The sequence below is a fragment of the Herpailurus yagouaroundi genome, unplaced genomic scaffold (genome assembly GCF_014898765.1).
Source record: "Herpailurus yagouaroundi ecotype Mexico unplaced genomic scaffold, PumYag 295, whole genome shotgun sequence".
NCBI classification, from domain to species: Eukaryota; Metazoa; Chordata; class Mammalia; order Carnivora; family Felidae; genus Herpailurus; species Herpailurus yagouaroundi.
Genome location: NW_024412512.1, coordinates 3,450,693 through 3,470,203, shown reverse-complemented (window position 1 = coordinate 3,470,203; position 19,511 = coordinate 3,450,693). Strand labels below are relative to the sequence as shown.

At 56.5% G+C, this 19,511-nt stretch overlaps 2 protein-coding genes across 3 annotated transcripts in view; one reads left to right on the top strand and one right to left on the bottom strand.

Moving 5' to 3' along the window:
- The window catches only part of UHRF1 (ubiquitin like with PHD and ring finger domains 1), a 35,360-nt gene that overhangs the window by 14,487 nt on the left and 1,362 nt on the right, over positions 1-19,511 (bottom strand). Inside the window, exons 2-7 of the mRNA XM_040461727.1 lie at positions 18,785-18,951; positions 9,904-10,167; positions 8,990-9,150; positions 6,061-6,276; positions 325-425; positions 18-205 (exon numbers count right to left, since the gene is read on the bottom strand). Coding sequence (XP_040317661.1) covers positions 18-205; positions 325-425; positions 6,061-6,276; positions 8,990-9,150; positions 9,904-10,167; positions 18,785-18,937 — 1,083 coding nt within the window. The 5' untranslated portion in view covers positions 18,938-18,951. The remainder of the gene's footprint in view (positions 1-17; positions 206-324; positions 426-6,060; positions 6,277-8,989; positions 9,151-9,903; positions 10,168-18,784; positions 18,952-19,511) is intronic.
- Positions 18,951-19,511, top strand: part of ARRDC5 (arrestin domain containing 5) — a 17,087-nt gene continuing 16,526 nt past the window's right edge. The window contains exon 1 of one of the 2 annotated variants that reach the window (XM_040461953.1): positions 18,951-19,296. In XM_040461953.1, the coding sequence (XP_040317887.1) occupies positions 19,152-19,296 (145 nt within the window). In that variant the 5' untranslated portion in view covers positions 18,951-19,151. Of the gene's footprint in view, positions 19,309-19,511 lie in introns of both variants that reach the window. The other variant, XM_040461951.1, reaches the window with a different exon arrangement.

Genomic DNA, 19,511 nt, shown 5'->3' with positions numbered 1-19,511 from the left:
CCCGGCCCGCCCGCTCACCACTCGTCCTCCTTGGGGATGCTGCTGAGGGGCGGGCGCAGGCAGTAGGTGTGGAAGGCCATGTCGCACTCGTCGCACATGAGCTGCTTGTCCGGGTCCTGCTTGCCCCCGCACAGGTGGCAGGCGCACACGCGGCAGGCCTTGTTCTCGTCGTCTCTGCAGTGCCTGCAGGAGGGCCCGCTCTTCCCTGCGCACGGGACGGCGGGCTCAGCGCGGGCGGCGCCAGCCGGGCACGGTCGGGACGGGAGCCGCCCCCCCACCCCACGCCCGACGCGGAACACACGGTGGGGCGGGACCCGAACGCACTTCTCATCGGGTTTTCCACCACGGGGCTCCCCTCGCCCGGGCGCTCGATCTTGAACACCTCGTCCACGAAGATGATCCGACAGTCATTGAGAGAATCGTCCCTGCGACGCAGAAGCCGTTAGTTAGACCGTTCCAGCTGGCCGACCCGCCCCGGGGGCCTCGGCGGGGACCCTGCCACCTAACGCGGCTCGCAGAGCGCACGGGCAGCTCTGGTCCGAATGCTACGGGGGCCGCGAGCGTCCACGGAGCTCCTCCCCTCGCCAGGTCAAGTCCTACCGGCTCAGAAACCAGACGAAAACGACACGCACACCGGGGTTTCACCACGTGATGCGTCTGAGAGAATAATGTCTAACCTTGCGGCAGGCAAGACCGATGGAATTAGGCATACAAAACCTACAGGTAAAGTCTGATTCAATTTCCTGATCTCAGACTATGAAAACTCTGATAGCTTAACGGGACCCCCAGTGAGGGGCGCCAGGGTGGTTTAGTTAAGTGTCTGGCTCTTTTATTTTTTTTCCAGAGACAGAGCAGGAGCAGGGGAGGGGCAGAGAGAGAGGGAGACACAGAATCCGAAGCGGGTTCCAGGCTCTGAGCTGTCAGCACAGAGCCCGAGGCAGGGCTCGAACCCACAAGCTGTGAGATCATGCCCTGAACCAAAGTCAGATGCTCAACCGGTTGAGCCACCCAGGCGTCCCCAAGCGTCCCAGTCTTGATTCCAGCTCATGTCATAATCTCACGGTTCTCAAGATCAAACATCAGGCTCCACGCTCAAAATGAAACACACATTTAAAAGAAAACAATGACCTCCAGGCATCAATCCAACAACTCCATCAACAACGTCCCCAATGGCAACCGAATGTGGTCACCAACATGGGCCACCTGTGGAATTCTACCTTTGCTAACAACCATCCTGGAAAAGTAAAAACGGATGGAACTTGGGGTGCCTGGGGCCTCAGTTGGTTAAGCATCTGACTTTGGCTCAGGTCAGGAGCCGGTGGTTCATGAGTTCAAGCCCTGCATCCGGCTCTGTGCCGACAGTACAGAGCCTGCTTGGGATTCTCTCTCTCCCTCTCTCTCTGCCCCTCCCCCACTTGCACTCTTTCTCTCAAAATAATAAATATATAAGCTTTAAACAACAACAACAACAACGAACCGGGGGCATCTTGGTGGCTCAGCTGGTTGAGCGTCCAACTTCGGTTCAGGTCATGATCTCGTGGTTCACGAGTTCAAGCCCCACATTGGGCTCCGTGCCGACAGCTCAGAGCTGGAGTCTGCTTTGGATTCTGTCTCCCTCTCTCCGCCCTTCCCCCGCTCATGCTGTCTCTCTCTCAAAAATAAACATACATTAAAAAAAAAAAAAAAAAAGCAAGGGGCGCCTGGGTGGCTCAGTCGGTTGAGCATCTGACTTTGGTTCAGGGCATGATCTCTCTATCCGTGGGTTCAAGCCCCACGTCAGGCTCTGTGCTGACAGATCGGAGCCTGGAGCTGCTTCGGATTCTGTGTCTCCCTCTCTCTCTACGCCTCCCCCGCTCGTACTGTCTCTCTCTGTCTCTCAAAAAACGAATAAATGTTAAAAAAAAAATTTTTTTTTTTAAAGCAACGGAATTGATGGGAATGCGTTCCATGTAACCCAACGTACACAGAATATTATTTCAACCCATGAGGACCGTTACGGCACTGTTAACAAGCTACTTGGTGTTCTTTTCCAGCACGAAGTCCTGACGCCCAGTGTGTGTCTCACACTCCCGGCACGTCTCAGCTCGTTTTGGTGCTCGACAGCACGAGTGGCCACAGCCACGGCCCTGGGCCACATAGGCCCAGGTCGCCCCACCAGTTCACAGGAAGCCCGGGGGGGGAAAGGCGCGTAGGAGGTGGCGCTGGGAGATGCGCAAGGCAAAACCCCGCTGCGGGGATGCTTTGGCACAAACAACCCGGCTTCTGCAACAGAGAGCCCGGCCAGGAAAGGGGGACAGCAAAGGACCGGAGACTGAAAGGGAACAGCAGCTTGAACGATACATGGCAACCTAACCGAAGCCCACGCACGTTACACAGATCCCGACCAAACGGATGGCCGAGGGAAAAAAGGGTATATAGCTGGAAGACGGACCAACGACCGAACACGTTACTCAGAAACTAGGACCGGGGCGCCAGGCTGGCTCAGGCGGTGGAGCATGTGACCCTCGATCTTGGGGTCGTGGGCTCGAGCCCCGCATTAGGCATAGAGGCCACTTAACGGGAATCCGTTAAAAAGTGAAAAAAAATTGCGATTCATCTTTGCGTTGTGATGATACTGTTACAACTAAGTTTCTGAGGAAGAGTCACCTTACGGAAGTAACCCGCAAGAGACGCATGGATGCGACGGCTCAACGCCTGGGCGTTACCTCACTACACTGGGGCAGTGGCATTGTCAGAGGAAGGTAAGTGACAAGAATCCATTGCTAGTGGACACTCCCTTGCAGGAAGGTGAAGGAAGTTCCTCCGACAGGTAGGATATTATACAGGAAGGCATCTGAGGAGCACCAGGAGGAGAGAAAAAACAGAAGGGCAGAAGTGTGGGCACATACGACAGATTAGCCTCCGTGCGTGTCCTCAAGGCCATAGGGGAGGACTGAAACACAGATCCTGACACCGTCCGCTTCTCGGGGACTATGAAGGGACAGAAACGAAGACAGGTTTCCACTCTTCACCCCAAGTGGCAAAAGTGACCACCAGTATGTCACGTGTTCACAGTGAAATCCAGAGAAACCACTAGGAAAACCACGCACAGCGATACACTCGGGAGACCACACGCAAATGTGCACAGAATCCTGTAACACGTTTTAAGTGACCCACGGGAAACGGAGGACACAGAGGGAACAAAGCCCCAGCACAGCATGATTACCGGAAGCGTGAACAGTCTAAACGTGCCAATTAAGAGGCAAGATGGCAAAGTGGATTAAAAACCAACCCAGTTGTAACCTGTGTATGGGAACGTCGCTTCCAATTCAACCACATTGGTTGAAAAGTCAAAGGGAAGAAAAGGACCCAGCATGCAAATGGTAACTTGCAGAAGCCAAGCAGGTATGTCATACCCTCCCCGCGGAGCCAGGAAAACTAACACAACGGAAAGATCTTTGACCAAGAGGATGGAGCTGCCCTAAAGGTGTGTGCACCAGACAAGAGCCTCCCAACTGTGCAAGAGAGGCAGACACACCCCACAGCGAGAGCAGGCCTTCGGGCCTTCTGGTCGCAGGGCCGCACGGGGCACCTGACGGAGAACCAGACAGACAAGCAGCAAGGATCAGTGGTGAGCACCACCAGAGAACAGACTCTCACAGAGTTAAGAGGACATTCTGCCCACCAACAGAATATACTTTTTTGTAAGGAACCCCAGAATATTCACCAAGTTAGACCCTCCCTAGCAGGGGCCATAAAACAAACCTCAACATATTTGGAAGTGAAATCACACAGAGTATGTTTTCTGACCACAATAAAGTCCAGTTAGAAATCAGCAACAGAAGGACAGCTCAAAAGTCTCTGAATACCTGGGAATGAAACTCAATACTTCTAAAGAAGCCAGGAGCCAAAGGGGGAGTCTCAAAGGAAATAAAAAAAAAAAAATTTGAACGGTGAAGAAAAAGAAAAAATACAACATAGCAAAATATGTGGAAAGCAGTTAAGGCAGTGCTCAGAGGGAAATGTATAGCACTGAGTGCTGATGTTAGGAAAGAAAACGGCTCAGATCAATAGTGTAAGTTGTTACCTCAAGAAACTAGAAGAGGAAGAGAACCCAAAAAAGAAGAAGGAAGCAAATTTAAAAGATGAAAGAGTTCCCTGGGGGGGCGCCCGGGTGGCGCAGTCGGTTAAGCGCCCGACTTCAGCTCCGGTCATGATCTGGGGTGGGTTCAAGCCCGACGCCAAGCTCTGTGCTCACAGCTCAGAGCCTGGAACCTGCTTCTGATTCTGCGTCTGCCTCTCTCTCTGCCCCTCCCCTGCTCACGTTCCCTCTCCCTCTTTCTCTCTCAAAAACAAACATTAAAAAAAAGAAAACAAGAAAACAGAGACCAGCAATGAAATAACACACTGGTTCTTTGTTAGTAATGACATAGCTGCAGCCTGGCCTGAGCCCCAGGACCTTGCTCCTAAATGCCAGCATCAGCCTCTGCCCTGGTGTCCCTGCTCCCACACTGCCCCCTACGGTCCATTCCCCTCTCGGCCACCAGAGCTAGGATTCTTAACTGTAGGTGAAAGCATGTCACTCCTGTGCTTAAACGCTCCAATGGCTGGCCGCAACAGACAATGAACACCAGTTCCGTACCTCTCCATGATGCTTGGAGGCTCCCACAGTCTTGGTTCCTCCCACCTTCTTTCCCTCCACTCCACTCGCTTTCTCCCCAGACTACAAATGGCCCTGCCCCAGGACCTTTGCACTTGTCGTGCCTGTGCTCAGGACACTGTTACCCAAATACTTGTGTACGTATACATGATACGTATGATGGAATATTATTCAACCACAAGAAGGAAATCCTGACACCTGCTACAACGTGGATGGACCCGGAGGACACTGTGCGCAGTGACAGAAACCAGACACAGAAGGACACGTCCTATGTGACCCCACTCACTGGAGGTCCCTAGAAGAGTCCCGTCCACAGAGACAAAGAGTAGATGGTGGGACCCAGGGGTGGGGCAGGGGGCAGGCAGTCAGTGTTTCATAGGGACAGAGTCTCAATTTGGGGAGATGGAAAGTTCTGGAGACAGATGGTGGGAGTAGCTACACAACAGTGTAAGTATGTTTGATGCCCCTGAGCTGTGTGCTTGGGAAGGTTTAACATAGTAAGTTTTCTGTTATATATATTTTCTCTCTCTCTCTCTCTCTCTCTCTCTCTCACACACACACACACACACACACACACACACACACACACAGAGGCAAGGTAGGGTAGGGCTTGGCAAACACTTCCTGCAAAGGGCCAGACGGTAACTATTTTTGGCTTTGCAGGCCACACACTCTCTTTCCCAACTAATCAACTCTGCCCTTGTGACACCAAAGCAGCCACAGATAACCGTTGAAGAGATGGGTGTGGCTGTGTGCCAATAAAACTTTATTTGCCGAGGGGCGCCTGGGTGGCGCAGTCGGTTAAGCGTCCGACTTCAGCCAGGTCACGATCTCGCGGTCCGTGAGTTCGAGCCCCGCGTCGGGCTCTGGGCTGATGGCTCAGAGCCTGGAGCCTGTTTCCAATTCTGTGTCTCCCTCTCTCTCTGCCCCTCGCCTGTTCATGCTCTGTCTCTCTCTGTCCCAAAAATAAAAAAAAAAATTAAAAAAAAAAAAAAAAAAACTTTATTTGCCGAAACAGGCAGACGGCCGGATCTGGTCTGTGGACTGCAGTTTGCTGAGCCCTGATGCGGAGTACATCCCTACGTGCGCTTTGCTTCTGTGCGTGTCTATGCCTGCATGCCTGCTTATGTGCAGAATATCCCTGGCAGGTTACAAGAAGACAGGTCTCCAAAAGGGACAAGCAGGTGACCAAGGGAAAGAGAAGAAGGGACAATATTCCTTCGGTACTGTCCGGACTTTGACCCATTTGAGATTATGACTATTCACCAAACTCAAAACGGCACAAAAAAGAGAGAAAGGCAACTTGAAATCTCCACTGTCGGGGCTCAGAGACGGTCCCCCGAGTGAGCGTGTGGCAGAGACCGAGGGCCTCACCCAGACGGCGCTGGTCGGACAGCCGCAGGGCCCGGCGTGTCACTCACCCGAGCCTGACGTTGGCATAGAGCTCCCGTGCCGTCCGCGTCTCACGCTTGCGCAGGATTTCCGCATCATACCAGAAGCCACGCTCCTTGGGGTTGTCGGGGTTATAGTTGAGCATGACCACCTGGCCGACCTCTATCTCCTGCCACTGCAGAATGGTTCGGGCACGGGCCCGCACGTCGCGGGGACTCATCTGGACCACTCCATTCTCCGGGTAGCTAGGAGGAAAACCCCATGCTCAGATCCCAGGGGGAACACCCGACTTCACTCCCTGGGGAAGGAGATAGAAGCCGACGCAAAAAAGGCTGTGCCAGCATGGGTTTGGGTCACTTTGATCACAGTGACCTGTGAAGTCCCCTCCCCAACAATCTCCTTGGCGGGTATGGAAAATACACAGCCAGAGAAGACACACCCCGATTACAGAAGGTGTTGTGGGTTCAACTGTGTGTCCCCCAAAAAGACATGTTGGGAGTAGTAATCCCTGGTACCTGGGAAAGAGAGCTCACTTGGAAATAGGGTCTCTGCAGATGTCATCAAGTTAAGAGGAGGTCAACACTGGGGGGGGGGGACCCTAAATGCAATGACCGGTGTCCTTATTAAGAAGAGGAAATACAACACGGGGCACCTGGGTGGCTCAGTTAAGTGACCAACTTTGGCTCAGGTCACTATCTCATGGTTTGTGGGTTCGAGCCCCGCGTCGGGCTCTGTGCTGGCAGCTAGGAGCCCAGAGCCTCGTTTGGATTCTGTGTCTCCCTCTCTCCCTGCTCCTGTTTTTCTCTCTCTCTCTCAAAAATAAACAAACATTTGAAAAAGGGGCGGGGGGGGCACCCGGATGGCTCAGTCAGTTAAGCAACCAACTTAGGCTCAGGTCCTGATCTTGTGACTTTTGAGTTCGAACCCCGTGTCAAGCCCTGCGCTGACAGCTCAGAGCCTAGAGCCTGCCTGGGATTTTGTGTCTCCCTCTCTCTCCCTGTCTCTCTCTGTCTCTCTCTCTGCCCCTCCCCTGCTCACGCTGTGTCTCCCTGTCTCTCTCAAAACTAAATAAAACATTAAAAAATTAAAAACAGGGGTGCCTGGGTGGCTCCGTCGGTTAAGCGTCCGACTTCCACTCAGGTCATGATCTCGCGGTTGTGGGTTTGAGCCCCGCGTCGGGCTCTGTGCGGACAGCTTGGAGCCTGGGGCCTGTTTCGGATTCTGCGTCTCCCTCTCTCTCTGCCCCTGCCCCACTCGCATTCTGTCTCTCTCTCTCTCTCTCTCAAAAGTAAATAAACATTAAAAAAAAGAGAAAAAAACAAAACAACAAGAAGAGGAACTTTGACAGACAGGAGAGTGACGCGGGAAGACAGAGCCAAAGACTGGAGGGACGCGGACACAGGCCAAGGACTGCCAGCCGCCACCAGAAGCTCTAAGAAGCAAAGAGGGACCCTTCCCTAGAGCCTCCGGAGGGAGCGCCGCCCTGCCGGCCCCGTGATTTTGATTGTGGACTTCTGGAGTCCAGAGCGGGGAGAGCACCAACTCCTGTGTTACTAGAAGCCACTCAGCAGTGCCACGTACTTTGTTGGGGCAGCACCCCCCGCCCCAGGGCTTACTACAGACGACATCTGTGGAGGCAAAAGACTGCTGCCTGCCTCCCCGTGCCTCTACCGGGAGGGGTTTATGGAGAGGGGCTTACCTCGTTACAATAGGAAGGCATTATTCCCAACATGCGAGAATATTGTAGCAGCCTCGAATAAGGCATAAAGTAATTGGGCTGAAAGAAACATTCTACCAACAACGAGGTTACACCTCAGCCGAAGGGGAATCCCTAGATCCATCACGACCGCCCGCAGCGCCTCGTGCCCCCTTTTCTCCAGCAGACGTTCGAGAACCAGGGTTGTCCAACTTTCCCCGAGGCTCAGACAGTGAATGTTCTAAGGTTTATAACTACCCAACTCTACACAAGCAAAACAGCCACAGCCAATATATAAAGAAACGGGCGTTGATGTGCTCTGATAAAGCTTTCTTCACAAATCCGGGCGGCACAGGGCTGGGGACGCGGCCCGAAGGCCGCAGTGTGTAACCCCCTCCGAGAGGCCGCGGGTCCTGCAGGGACGGACTCCTTCCTCCAACTCTCCCAGTGGGTTTTTGCAGAGTGAAGGGAGGATGTGCCAGAAACCGGCAGGGAAGCCGATGGGGCCCCTACACCCCCCCACCCCCCACCCCCGGAATGTAAACTCCCTGGGGAGGCACACGCCCTCTGTTACAGAAGGAGGCGTGTCCCCCAAAGTCCCCAGGTCGGAGCCCTAAGCCCTGATGTGACTGCACGTGGAGGTGGGGTCTCCAGTGAGGGGAGCAGCGTCGAGAGGCCATAAAGGTGGGGCTCTAGTCCGACGGGACTGGAGTCCTTCGAGAAGGAGACACCAGGGCTCTCTCTTGGCCCCACAAAGGACCGGCCGCCTGAGGACACAGTGGGAAGGCGGCCATCCAAAAGCCAGGAAGACCCTGCCAGCCCCGTGATCTGGGATCTGCAGCCTCCAGAACTGTGACATGTAGCCGTCCAGCCTGTGCGGTCTTGTGACGGCCACTCAAGACACCCAAGGAGCACATCCGAGGTCCTCTCCGTGACAGACGGGGACTCCCCGTGCCTTGCACACAGTAAGCGCTCACTAAGTGCTTGTGCACTCCAGTGAGGGACAGACGAGAGAGCCGGGAACCGGTTCATGCAGTGGCGACACAAGGCACGAACAGAATAAACCAGGAAGCGGGGTGGGCGGGGCACCTTTCCAACTAGATGACCCGAGGAGGAGGGGGTCCGCCTGGCTGTGGGTCCCCGAGACGTGGCTCCTCGAGGGGTGGCCTCCTGTGTGGTTTGCTGGCGTGGGTGGTGCCAACCTCCAGGCCCCACATACACGGAGCCAACGCCCCGGCCCAGCCACCCTCGGTGACACTCACTCGTCATATTTGACGTGGTAAATGATGTCATCTTCGGGCGTCACACTGGAGGTAGAGCTGCAGGGCTCGTCTTGCGAAGGTGCCTTCCTGGTCACCCTGACAACCTGCGCCTCGAACCACGCCCCCATGTTCGTGTCCCGAGCATCCACATACTCGTTGACCTGCCAGGGGCGAGAAACCGAGGACACTGGTCCGATCGGCAACGCTGACCACAGACGCCGCAGGCTCTCGGGCACCCGGGACTTCGGGACCGGGATCAGACCCAAGCGCCCACACAGGATTCCTTGGCTGCAGCACCGCCGACATTGGGGCCCGGTCGCCCTCCGGGCGGGGGTGTCCCAGGTGCTGTCGGGGACTGAGCAGCATCCCCGGCCCCCCCGGCTTGCCGATGCCAGGAGCACCCGGAGTGGGGACAGCCACAGACGTCCCCAGGTGTCGCCAAGTGTCCCCTGGGGGCAGAACCGCCTCTGCTTTGCAGTCCCGGGGAGGCCAGGACGCCCGTCTCTCAAGATTAGCTGGGAACCCAGATCTTTATGTGACGCTGGCTGACCTCAAGGGTGGCAGCGAATTCAGGGGTTTCGCGGCCCCTGGGAAGGGCACAGAAGACCCCCGCACAACCCGGACACAACACTCACCACGCAGGATCACAAGGGAATGCCGGAATATTCTGTTCCCACAGGGATGCTCCAGGAGCCCACCCACTGGCGATTTTCACAGCAGGACCGGGGGCCCAGCCCAGGGAATGAGCAGCCTGCGTGCCCTCCTGGGACCGCAGGTGGGCACCGGGGAAGCCAGGGACGATGGAGGGGCGGAGGGGCAGGGGGGCAGGCTGCCCGGCGGCCTGGGGGCGGAGAGACTGGCCGGGCAGGGGGCGGGGAGCACACTCAGCCCCAAACCTGCTGCGCGAGACCCACCTTGTACAGACCCAGCTCCGTCTCGTCCCACGCGTCTTCATCCGCTAAGCCCGCCTTCCCGTCCGCCTCCGAGGCCGCCTCGCCGCTGTTGGAGGACTTGTCCGACTCGCTCTGGCCCAGGCAGCAGCCAGAATCGGTATCTGACAGTTCAGAGTCCTTCTCCTTGCTGCTGCTGGGGGGGAGCACCAGGCTTTGGCGGACCAGGAGCTGGATGGTGTCGTTCAGGCGGACGTCATAGTCGAAGAGAGTGTGGCCGTCCTCCATCTGCAGAGACACGGAGGCCAAGGTCACTGGCCCGCCAGACACCTGCCCTCGCCCTCCCGGTGCCGGGCAGGACTCCGCCACGAGCACAGTACCCCACCTGCCCTCGCGGAGGCCAGGATCTAGCTGAGATTACGGGACGACACGACCTAACACCTCCCGGGGGGTGCACGCTGTCACGCCTTCCCTCGGGGCCCTTACGCCTCCAAAGAGATTCCCTGTGTCATACGGCGAACATTCTGTGAACACACAGCATAACCTCCCGTGTCAGGAGAGGTTTTCTTTCTTTCTTTCTGAACGTTTATTTATTATGAGAGAGGGAGCCGGAGAGAGGCAGGGAGAGAGGGGAGAGAGAGACTCCCAAGCAGGCTCTGAACCATCAGCGCAGAACCCAACGCGGGGCTCGAACTCACGAACCGTGAGATCACCACCTGAGCTGAAATCACGAGTCGGACAGTTAACCGACCGAGCCACCCAGGAGCCCCAGGGAGGTTTTCTTAATATTCTGTCTTTCGGGGGCGCCTGGGTGGCGCAGTCGGTTAAGCGTCCGACTTCAGCTCAGGTCACGATCTCGCGGTCCGTGGGTTCGAGCCCCGCGTCGGGCTCCGGGCTGATGGCTCAGAGCCTGGAGCCTGTTTCCGATTCTGTGTCTCCCTCTCTCTCTCTGCCCCTCCCCCATTCATGCTCTGTCTCTCTCTGTCCCAAAAATAAATAAAGGTTGAAAAAAAAAATTAAAAAAAAAAAAAAGAATATGGAAATATGTTCATAAGATACTGACAATGGGGCGCCTGGGTGGCGCAGTCGGTTAAGCGTCCGACTTCAGCCAGGTCACGATCTCGCGGTCCGTGAGTTCGAGCCCCGTGTCGGGCTCTGGGCTGACGGCTCAGAGCCTGGAGCCTGTTTCTGATTCTGTGTCTCCCTCTCTCTCTGCCCCTCCCCCGTTCATGCCCTGTCTCTCTCTGTCCCAAAAAGAAATAAACGTTGAAAAAAAAAAAATATTCTGTCTTTCGTAACTTTTATCACAATAAAAACGCGTTACCTTTATCACTGGTTCTAAACGGAGGGCAATTCTGCCCTCCAGGGAATGCTGGGTGAGGTTCCCTGTCTCAAAAATGTCTATGGTGTGAAGGCAGAGAAACTCCGCGCTAGTGATTTAGGGGAAAAACTGGGAGCGCAGGCCCCGCCCACACTGGGCAGCACAGCCAGTGCCCACAGGGTCACACGGTCGAAAGCAGGGTGAGCCCCGGTGTCTGCGAGTCACCCCCTCTCTCCCTCCACTCGGCGTGTGTATTTAAATGTGTGTAGCGTCCCAGGACGTCAGAAGGTCAGGCTGTTACAGAACGCAGAGACTCCTGGGGGTGAATGGAACCCCCTAACCAAGGGGGTCTCGCTCAGGGTGATCCTGTCCCCAGGGGACACTCGACGAGACCTGGGATCGTCTCGGTTGTCACAACCGGGGTGCTCCTAGCATGAGCGGGCGGGGCCGGGGAGGCCCCCACAACAGGGAGCGACCCAGCCCCCGTGTCCCCGGTGCTGAGGAGACCCCGTCCTAGATGCACCGATGCACACACCCAACAGTCACCAGTCCCTTTGGAGGCTCTGGCTCTCGCTCGGCCCCTCTGCCCACCGGAGTCCCTGCTAGCAAACCCTCCCCGCCAGCCAACTCCCGTGGGCCACCCTGGGCGCGTCCCGCCAAGGGCGCGTGAAGGAGTTTTACCTCCCGAGCCGCATCCCGGTGGCTCAAAAGGCCAAGGAGTTGTCTTTTGCTAGAAACTGTCCCGGGGCGCTCCGCCAGCTCCCAGCAAGGACCCTCGGTGCATCTAGGACTATCCCGATGCCCCAAGGCAGGTTTCTGCACTGCGGACACATGGGGGCCGGACCGTTCCCTGCAGGACCCTCCTGGGCACCACGGGGGAGCGGCAGTCCCGACCCCCACACGCTCCCTGCCGACCACAGACGTCCCCAGACACCGCCCACCGCCCCTGAGGGCAGAACTCGCAGGTTCAGAGGCAGCGTCCTAAAGAAGAAGAAGAGAAGGGATGGCAGACACGAATCGACCTTCCTTCCTTCCCGATGCGCCGGAAGTGGTGGTTCCAAGGCCAGGTGGCGGGCGATGTCTCACAGCAAAGCGCGGCTCAGGGCCCAAAGCCCCTGCTGCACTGGCTGCTAGTCTTTTCTTTACTGGCCACAGGCCGGAGAATCTGATGAATGATCACCCCGCTCCCCCGGGAGGATGCACCTGGACACGTTAACGCTTGCCTACGGCCACAGGGAATTCCGCGACCTACGGCACGAGGGTGCAGCCTCCGATGTTCCCAGCCCTGCCCACGTGCCACGGGAAGGCCAGGGTCGGGGAGACATGATGCCGGCCCTCCATCACAGGGCCAGCACAGGACAACGGGTAGAGGGGACGCAGATGGGAAGGAAGAGACCAGACTGGTCAACCTGCACACCCATATGCACCGCCAGGCTCACAGCAGCCTAAGGGCGGAGACAACCCAGCGTCCATCAACGGGGGGCGGGCGGGATACGCACAACGTGTCTGCCGCGCACGAACACGTCACTCGGCCTGAGCAGGAGCGAGGCGCCCACACCCGCTGCCCCGCGGACAGACCCTGAACACCTGATGCTCAGAGAGGGAACCAGAGACGAGAGTCCACACGGGGTGTGAGTCCAGAACAGGCTCCTCCAGGGACAGGAAGGGGACTCCTGGGTGCCGGGGGGGGCCGGCCGCCCCGCCCGCTAGGTGGGGAGGGGCTTTTTTTTTTTTTTGGAGGTTTTTTATTTTTGAGAGAAAGCACGAGAATGAGGGGGGGAGGGGCAGAGAGAGGGAGACAGAATCCGAAGCTGGCTCCAGGCTCTGAACTATCAGCACAGAGCCCGACGCGGGGCTCGAACCCACAAACCGTGAGATCATGACCTGAGTGGAAGTCGAATGCCTAACCGACAGAGCCACCCAGGCAACCCAAGGACGGGGCTTCCGTCTGGGGCGATGGAATGTTCTAACCTTGACTGTGGTGACGGATGCACCATGCTGTGAATATAGTCAAAAGCACCAGACTGTGCACTTTAGGGGGTGAACGGCGTGGTATGTGAATCACATCTCAATAAAGCTGTCATTTATTTATTTGTGCTTTTTTTTAAGGGAGAAAAGGAGTCCAAGAAAGGCGGGTACTGTATGGTTCCAGCCCTGGCACACTGTGGAAAAGGCAAAGCCACGGAGACAGCAGGGGCTGGGGTAGGAGGGACTGAGCAGGTGTGGCACCAAGTTCAATTTCAGGGCAGCGAGGCCCCTCTGATCCACAGTGGCGGGTACGTATCGCCACACCTGTCCAAACCCGCAGAACGCACGCCAGGAAAGAACCCTGACGTCACCCATGTGTTGAACGTAACAGACATGTCACCCTAGCGGGGATGCCGACAGCTGGGGGTAGGGGGGTGTACGTGGGAGGCAAGGTGTACTAGAAATCTCTGAACCTTCCTTTTAATGGTGCAGAGAACCTAAGATCCAGGTCATGTCCTCACAGCCATGAGATCAAGCCTCATGCTGGGCTCCGGACAAGGGAGAGCCGGTGGGAGAGAGCTGGAACCAGGGAGAGCACAACCGGGCCCCGAGGGTCCACAAGGGGTCAGGAAGCCCTGACCGTGCAGGAGCAAGAACACAGACAGAGGCACAAATAGGACAGGGAAAGGGGCATTCGGGCTGCGGGCGGGGGGGTGGCAGAGCGCATAATTCACAAGCTGGTCTGGCTGCTTCCTGAGGCCACTTCTGGAACCTTCCAGCAGGGCCCCCGCAGTCCGCAGGAAGCTTGCGCAAGTATCTGCTCTAAGAGAAGGTATGCGTTGTGTGCCCCTCTCCCTCCACCTTGCCTGCCCAAAGCTGTGCACAAACGTTCTGTTCAGGAACCATGGGGCAGAGAGGCTGGGCCCAGGCCTGCCTCATGCCAACGTGTTCGGCATCAGGTGCTGGAACATTCCACGTTTGGATTCATTTTCAAGATCCTAAAATTCCAGAGCCTCTGGCCAGCTCAGTGGGTGGAGCGTGCGACTCTTGATCTCAGGGTTGTGAGTTTGAGCCCCACGCTGGATATAGAGATTACTTAAAAATAAAATGGTAAAAAAAGAAAAAAAAAGGGGGGATCCTAAAGTTCCAGCGGAGGCTAATGGCATGAATAAAAAGTACAGAAGCCGAACGACAGGTGATCTGCACCTCATGGTAGCAGTCCTAACGTTAAAATTAAACTTGAAGTTAACATCTCGTGGAACCAAACTCCGCGCTGAAAAGTCCCTCGAACTTGGTTTGGGGCCGATAATTCCATAAGTGACAATTCAGGTCTAGGCAAAACTACCCACAGTATTTATGTCTGTCTGTCTGTCTCTCTCTCTTTTTTTAGAGGGAGAGAGAGCAAAAGCAAGCAGGACAAAGAGGCTGAGAGGGAGAGAGAGAGAATCTCAAGCAGGCTCCACACTGACAGCATAGAGCCTAACTTGGGGCTCGATCCCCCAACCGTGAGAGCAGGACCTCAGCCAACAAGACTCGGACACCCAGCCAAGCCACCCAGGCGCCACGGTCTTTCTTTTTTAATCCAAGTATGCTTCCTGGACATTTGGAATTTTCGGCCACGCATGCCGTGCGAGGGCGAAATAAACACGTACGCGGTTCGACATCTAAACACGCTGGTTCCCGTTGGGAACTGGCATTAAAAACTTGCCACGCCTACCACTGCTGCCCGCTCCCTGCCCCCTCAGGACAATCTCAAGGGCTACTTCTCAGGGTGCAGGGTGCTGCCCAGAGGCACGAGAGGCCAGGAAATACATGCCCCAGGGCCTGACAAGATGTGGTTCTTCAGTCTGCTCGGAGCAGCCATTTCCGCGAGAGGTGGAGCCAGAAGGGGCTCCAAGAGGGAGGGACCCACAGCTGGAGGAGGGAAGGGAGCACTGGCAGGGCCTGTGGCTGAGCTGGGAGAGGGAGGAAGCAGGAAACTGCTCTGCAGCCCTTCCCGGGGGGCGCAGCCCTGGCCCCTCACCTGCCCTGCTTGGCCTCCAGGCTCTGCAGCAACCCGACACGCAGACAGGACACGCGGACAGAGACGGGAGAGGAGAAAACACGTGAAGCGGGAGCCCGGGTGCGGCAGAGGGGACAGCAGACAAGCACCTCAAGGCCACACACGACCCCTCCTCATCACCAGTAGCTCCGTGGGGTCTTCAACAGGGCCCAAGGGACTCCTGAGACCACACAGTTTGCGCACCCCTCCCCAGGAAAACCTCTCTGCAACACGGTGTCCTAGGGGACCTGTTCTAGTACATTCCGCGGCAATGCTGTTCCTGACAGAAACCCTGGACCCCGAATGGAGGCGGGAAGGGGTGGAACTGGCAGGCCACAGCCAGTGTGACAGTCTAGCCAGCACCTGTTCTTGTAAATAAAGTTTTATTGGGCTCCTGAGACACGCCCACTCATTTGCATACTATCTCCAAGGGCAGGGGCGAGCAGTCCTCACAGAGACAAATATTTACGTAAGGGGTTTGCTGACCTGGCTTAGCGGGAATGCCCTCCAGCTGGGAGCTGGGGGGAGGGGGGGCCCTGCCTCCAACGGGCTGAAGGGCAGGGCTCTGCTGCCCGACTCTGACTCTGCCCTTCAGGAAATCGGGGACAGCGTTCAGGAAGAGCCAATTTGAGCTGGTGGGGGGCGAGGACACGAATGACCCTCGCAAGGCTGTTCTCGGGGCGCCATTCAGACTGATCCTTCAGACTGTCCTTAGCACGGCTTTTGAGGCCCGTGAGGCCGATTTAGCTGTTTTCCTAAAGTAAATTATCTACTAAATCAGTACTTCCCAAGTGGCGGCAAATGCAGAGAACGAGCCGGCCCCCCCCCCGCCCCCCGCCCGGCGTCAGCAAGGCCGAGGGGGAGAAACTCAGAGCCCACGGATTCATTGCACCTTTACCGCTAACCGGCCGGACCTGGCCATGACCGCCCTGCTTTCTCACCAGGCCGCACGACAGCCACTTCCTTGGGCAGGGAACGTGGGGAGATTATGTGAAGAGCACAGCACTGCACCTGAGCTCAAGTCACCACGAAGGACAGCCATTGTCATTTTCATGGGCAGCCAAAAAAAAAAAAAAACTGGTGGGGGGCGAGAAAGGGGCGCCAGATGCCTCTCGCCCTTGCCCAGGCTGGGCCTGCCGCCCGAGTCCCTGCCCCCATTCCGCCTTCTTGCATTTCCGCCAATCAAGCGACATAACCGCCAACCTATTCAGCCTAAACAACCCGGCCACGAAACCCTCCCATATCCTGGAGAAAGACTCAGCTAGGTTCTGCTTTATCGGCTCAATCAACCTCCCTGCAGCCCTTGGACTACTACATGTTTCTTTTGGGGGGGGGGGGGGGCGAGGAAGGATTACAAAGACTCTAGAACATTCTGTGGAAACAGCACTCTTGCCCCCACTGGAAACTGCGCGGCTTTCCATCACCTGTTAGCTTGGTCTGTTTGCAGACTTGACTCACTGAGGTGCTGCTATATAGGCCTTTGTCCCCGTCCTCCCCCCCGCCGCCCCGTCGCTGTCCACACCTCCCGGCAGCCAGGCCAGGGCCTCGCCCTGCATCCTTGGGGAAGTTGCATCACGCTCCAGGCTCGGCTTCCTTATCCGGAAGCCAGAAGTGACGACACATTCCCTCACAAAGCTGCCGAGTGGGGCCCGTCTCTCATCGCTGACATCCTGAAAATTAAAGGTACAACATACGTGTCTAACGCCCGCAGGTGTTCGTGTTAGCGTCCCGCTTTATAACTTACACAGGAGTTGTAAGGACTTCTGTGTGGATCAGATATCACATTACGAATGAAGGGTGATGGGGGTTTGATTACGTGGGCGTAGACATTTGTCAAAACTGCAAAGGGTCTGTCTGCTTTTGGTGCGTCTATCTCACTGTATACAAATGCCACCTTAAAAACACACACACACACACACACACACAACCACACGCAAACTGATATTGAACTCTAATGACAGGCGTGCTCAACTATTTAGAGCGTGAACTAGCGTCTGCAACTTAGTTTGAAACGAGTTCCAAAACATACAGTGGCTTGGCGGACAGAGAGGAGGACAGAGCAAACTGCAATGACGCGAACATGGAGACGCAAATGCAGAGAAGCGTCCGTGGGAAGGCCCAGGGGAGGGTGCTTAGGTGTTCATGGCTCTTGTGACTTTTCTGCAGGCTTGAAATGTAACAACTGTAGCACGCGCCACCTGGGAGAAGCTCACAGCTGTTCAAACTTGAGAGGACAGGATCCAGCCCACCTCTGAATTACACTGTGACCTGTTTCGGAGGTTCTCAGAAACTCCGCTCCACGAAGAGACTGAGTGGCTAACAGAAGTCAGCCTGGATGCCACAGAAATGAGCCGTTGTTGGAGGCGGAAGACAGCACCTCGGCAGAGGTTACTCACAGCCCTGCCTTTTTTCGAAGTCGCAGGCGACCGAACAGTCAAAGCCCCCAGTTCGCGGGACCGGCTTCCCCTCCCCAGGCAGGGCGGGCTAACTCGGATTCTTAAGACATTGAAGTCATCCTGCCTGTCGCAGGAAGGAGGTGAAAGGTCTCCCAAGGGCACCACAAGCCCAAGAAATTAATCATCAGGTCTCATTTCGTGTTAAGCACGCTGGATCCTCCCAGCCCCCAAAAATCCTGGCGGGCCAGGCGCAGTGTTGATTTCTCAATCGAGACACCAGATGGCGGCAGTACCCACTTCAAATGCAACAACAAAGTCAGGCACGCGCACCCCAACTGAAGACTTTTAATCCGGTACAGTCGCTACACCGCTGTCCCTACCGCGCACCCAACTCTGCGATGGCCCCTGCGGATGGGACTGGCGCTTGGTGTCGTGCTATCTTATCCCACGCCCAGGGAAATCCCACTCACAGGACGTGCCGTCTCCCCAGAGATAGCGACAAAAACGGAAACCCCCCTGCTGCCCCTGGAGAAAGCGTCCCAAGTGTGGCTAGCTGGGAAAGCAAAGGTGGCCATTTTAAACGCCACCAGGGGCCCAGGGAGAGAGCGAGAAGAAAGGAGACGGAAAAGTGGGGCCCGCAGACCCGTGGAAAGCACAACGTCCCGCTCGCCCTGCACAGCGGGCCCAGGGCGGCGGAAATTCCTGGCGAGCAAGCGCCATCTCCGGACTCTCAACAAGCGGATCCAAATTTCCAGAAAACAGATTCTGTGGGGCCAAACTCTAAATAGGTACAGGCCGTGGGCCAGCAGCGTGTGTCTCAAAGAAAAAACCTGCTCCCCTCCATCCCAGTGTCTGAGTAAGCGATTCGAGGCTCTTCCTCGAAATTCATCCGTCCTCCATTGGCCACCTCCAACTTCTTTCTCTAGAAATCATTGGGAGGGGAGCTCCAAAAAACCGGGCAGGCAGAGTTAAAAGCCCAAACGCTACGGACTGGAGTGCCAGCTTCCTGCCCGGTATGTCGATCTGCGAGTGGAGCCTTTGTTCCTGGCTCAGGCATTTGAGGTTTCTGTGGAGACGTGAAGCGGGACCGGACGAGGGGCGGGGAGAGTATATGTACTACGCCTGGACCAGGCAAGAACAAAGGTGCTGGGCGGGCGGCAGCCGGCGGGGCGGGTTTACCTGCTTGCCCCTGTAGAAAAGCCTCTGCAGGCCTGGCTCCACGTGGAACAGCCCCTGGATCTTCCTCCTCAGCTCCTCCACCTTGGTCAGCCTGGACAGCGAGTCCACAGTGTGGGCCACCTTGCCGTCCATGGTGCGAACCTGGATCCACATGGCGTCTGCTGGTGCTGAGGGGGAGAGAGCGGGACCCCCAGGTCAGTTCCGTTGCTGCTGCCACCACCAGACCGTGCCATTCTCGGGTCACCTTGGCCTTTGTCCACCCTGAGGACACTAGGAAACTCCTCGAACGCCCTCCCGGCGCGTGAGTCCCCGAACTAGCCACAGCTGACCAGGGCCCGGCAGAGGAAGCGAAGGAATTAATGCATTAATGACCAGCAAGGGCGGAGAGGCGAGGAGGGAGAGTAAATTAGGGGAAGGCAATCGGCGTCTCGGACCACTCACTCCAACCCACTCCGCCTTTCACAGAGGGAAGACAATCATGTCCAGAGGAGGAAGGAGGACACGGCCGAACGGTGAGGGGCCAGGTTCGTTCGTTTATTTCTTCATTCATTCATTCATTCATTCATTCTCTGAATTAATACTGACGCAAAGGGAAAACCCAAAAGTCCGGCGCGGATTGGAACTTCAGAAGTCCCAGTAACTCAACTAAGTGTGACCCAAGGGGGACGATCCCCCCACGCCCAAACCCCCGAGCCCCCGACCCCTGGCGCGCGCGCGACCCCCCCCC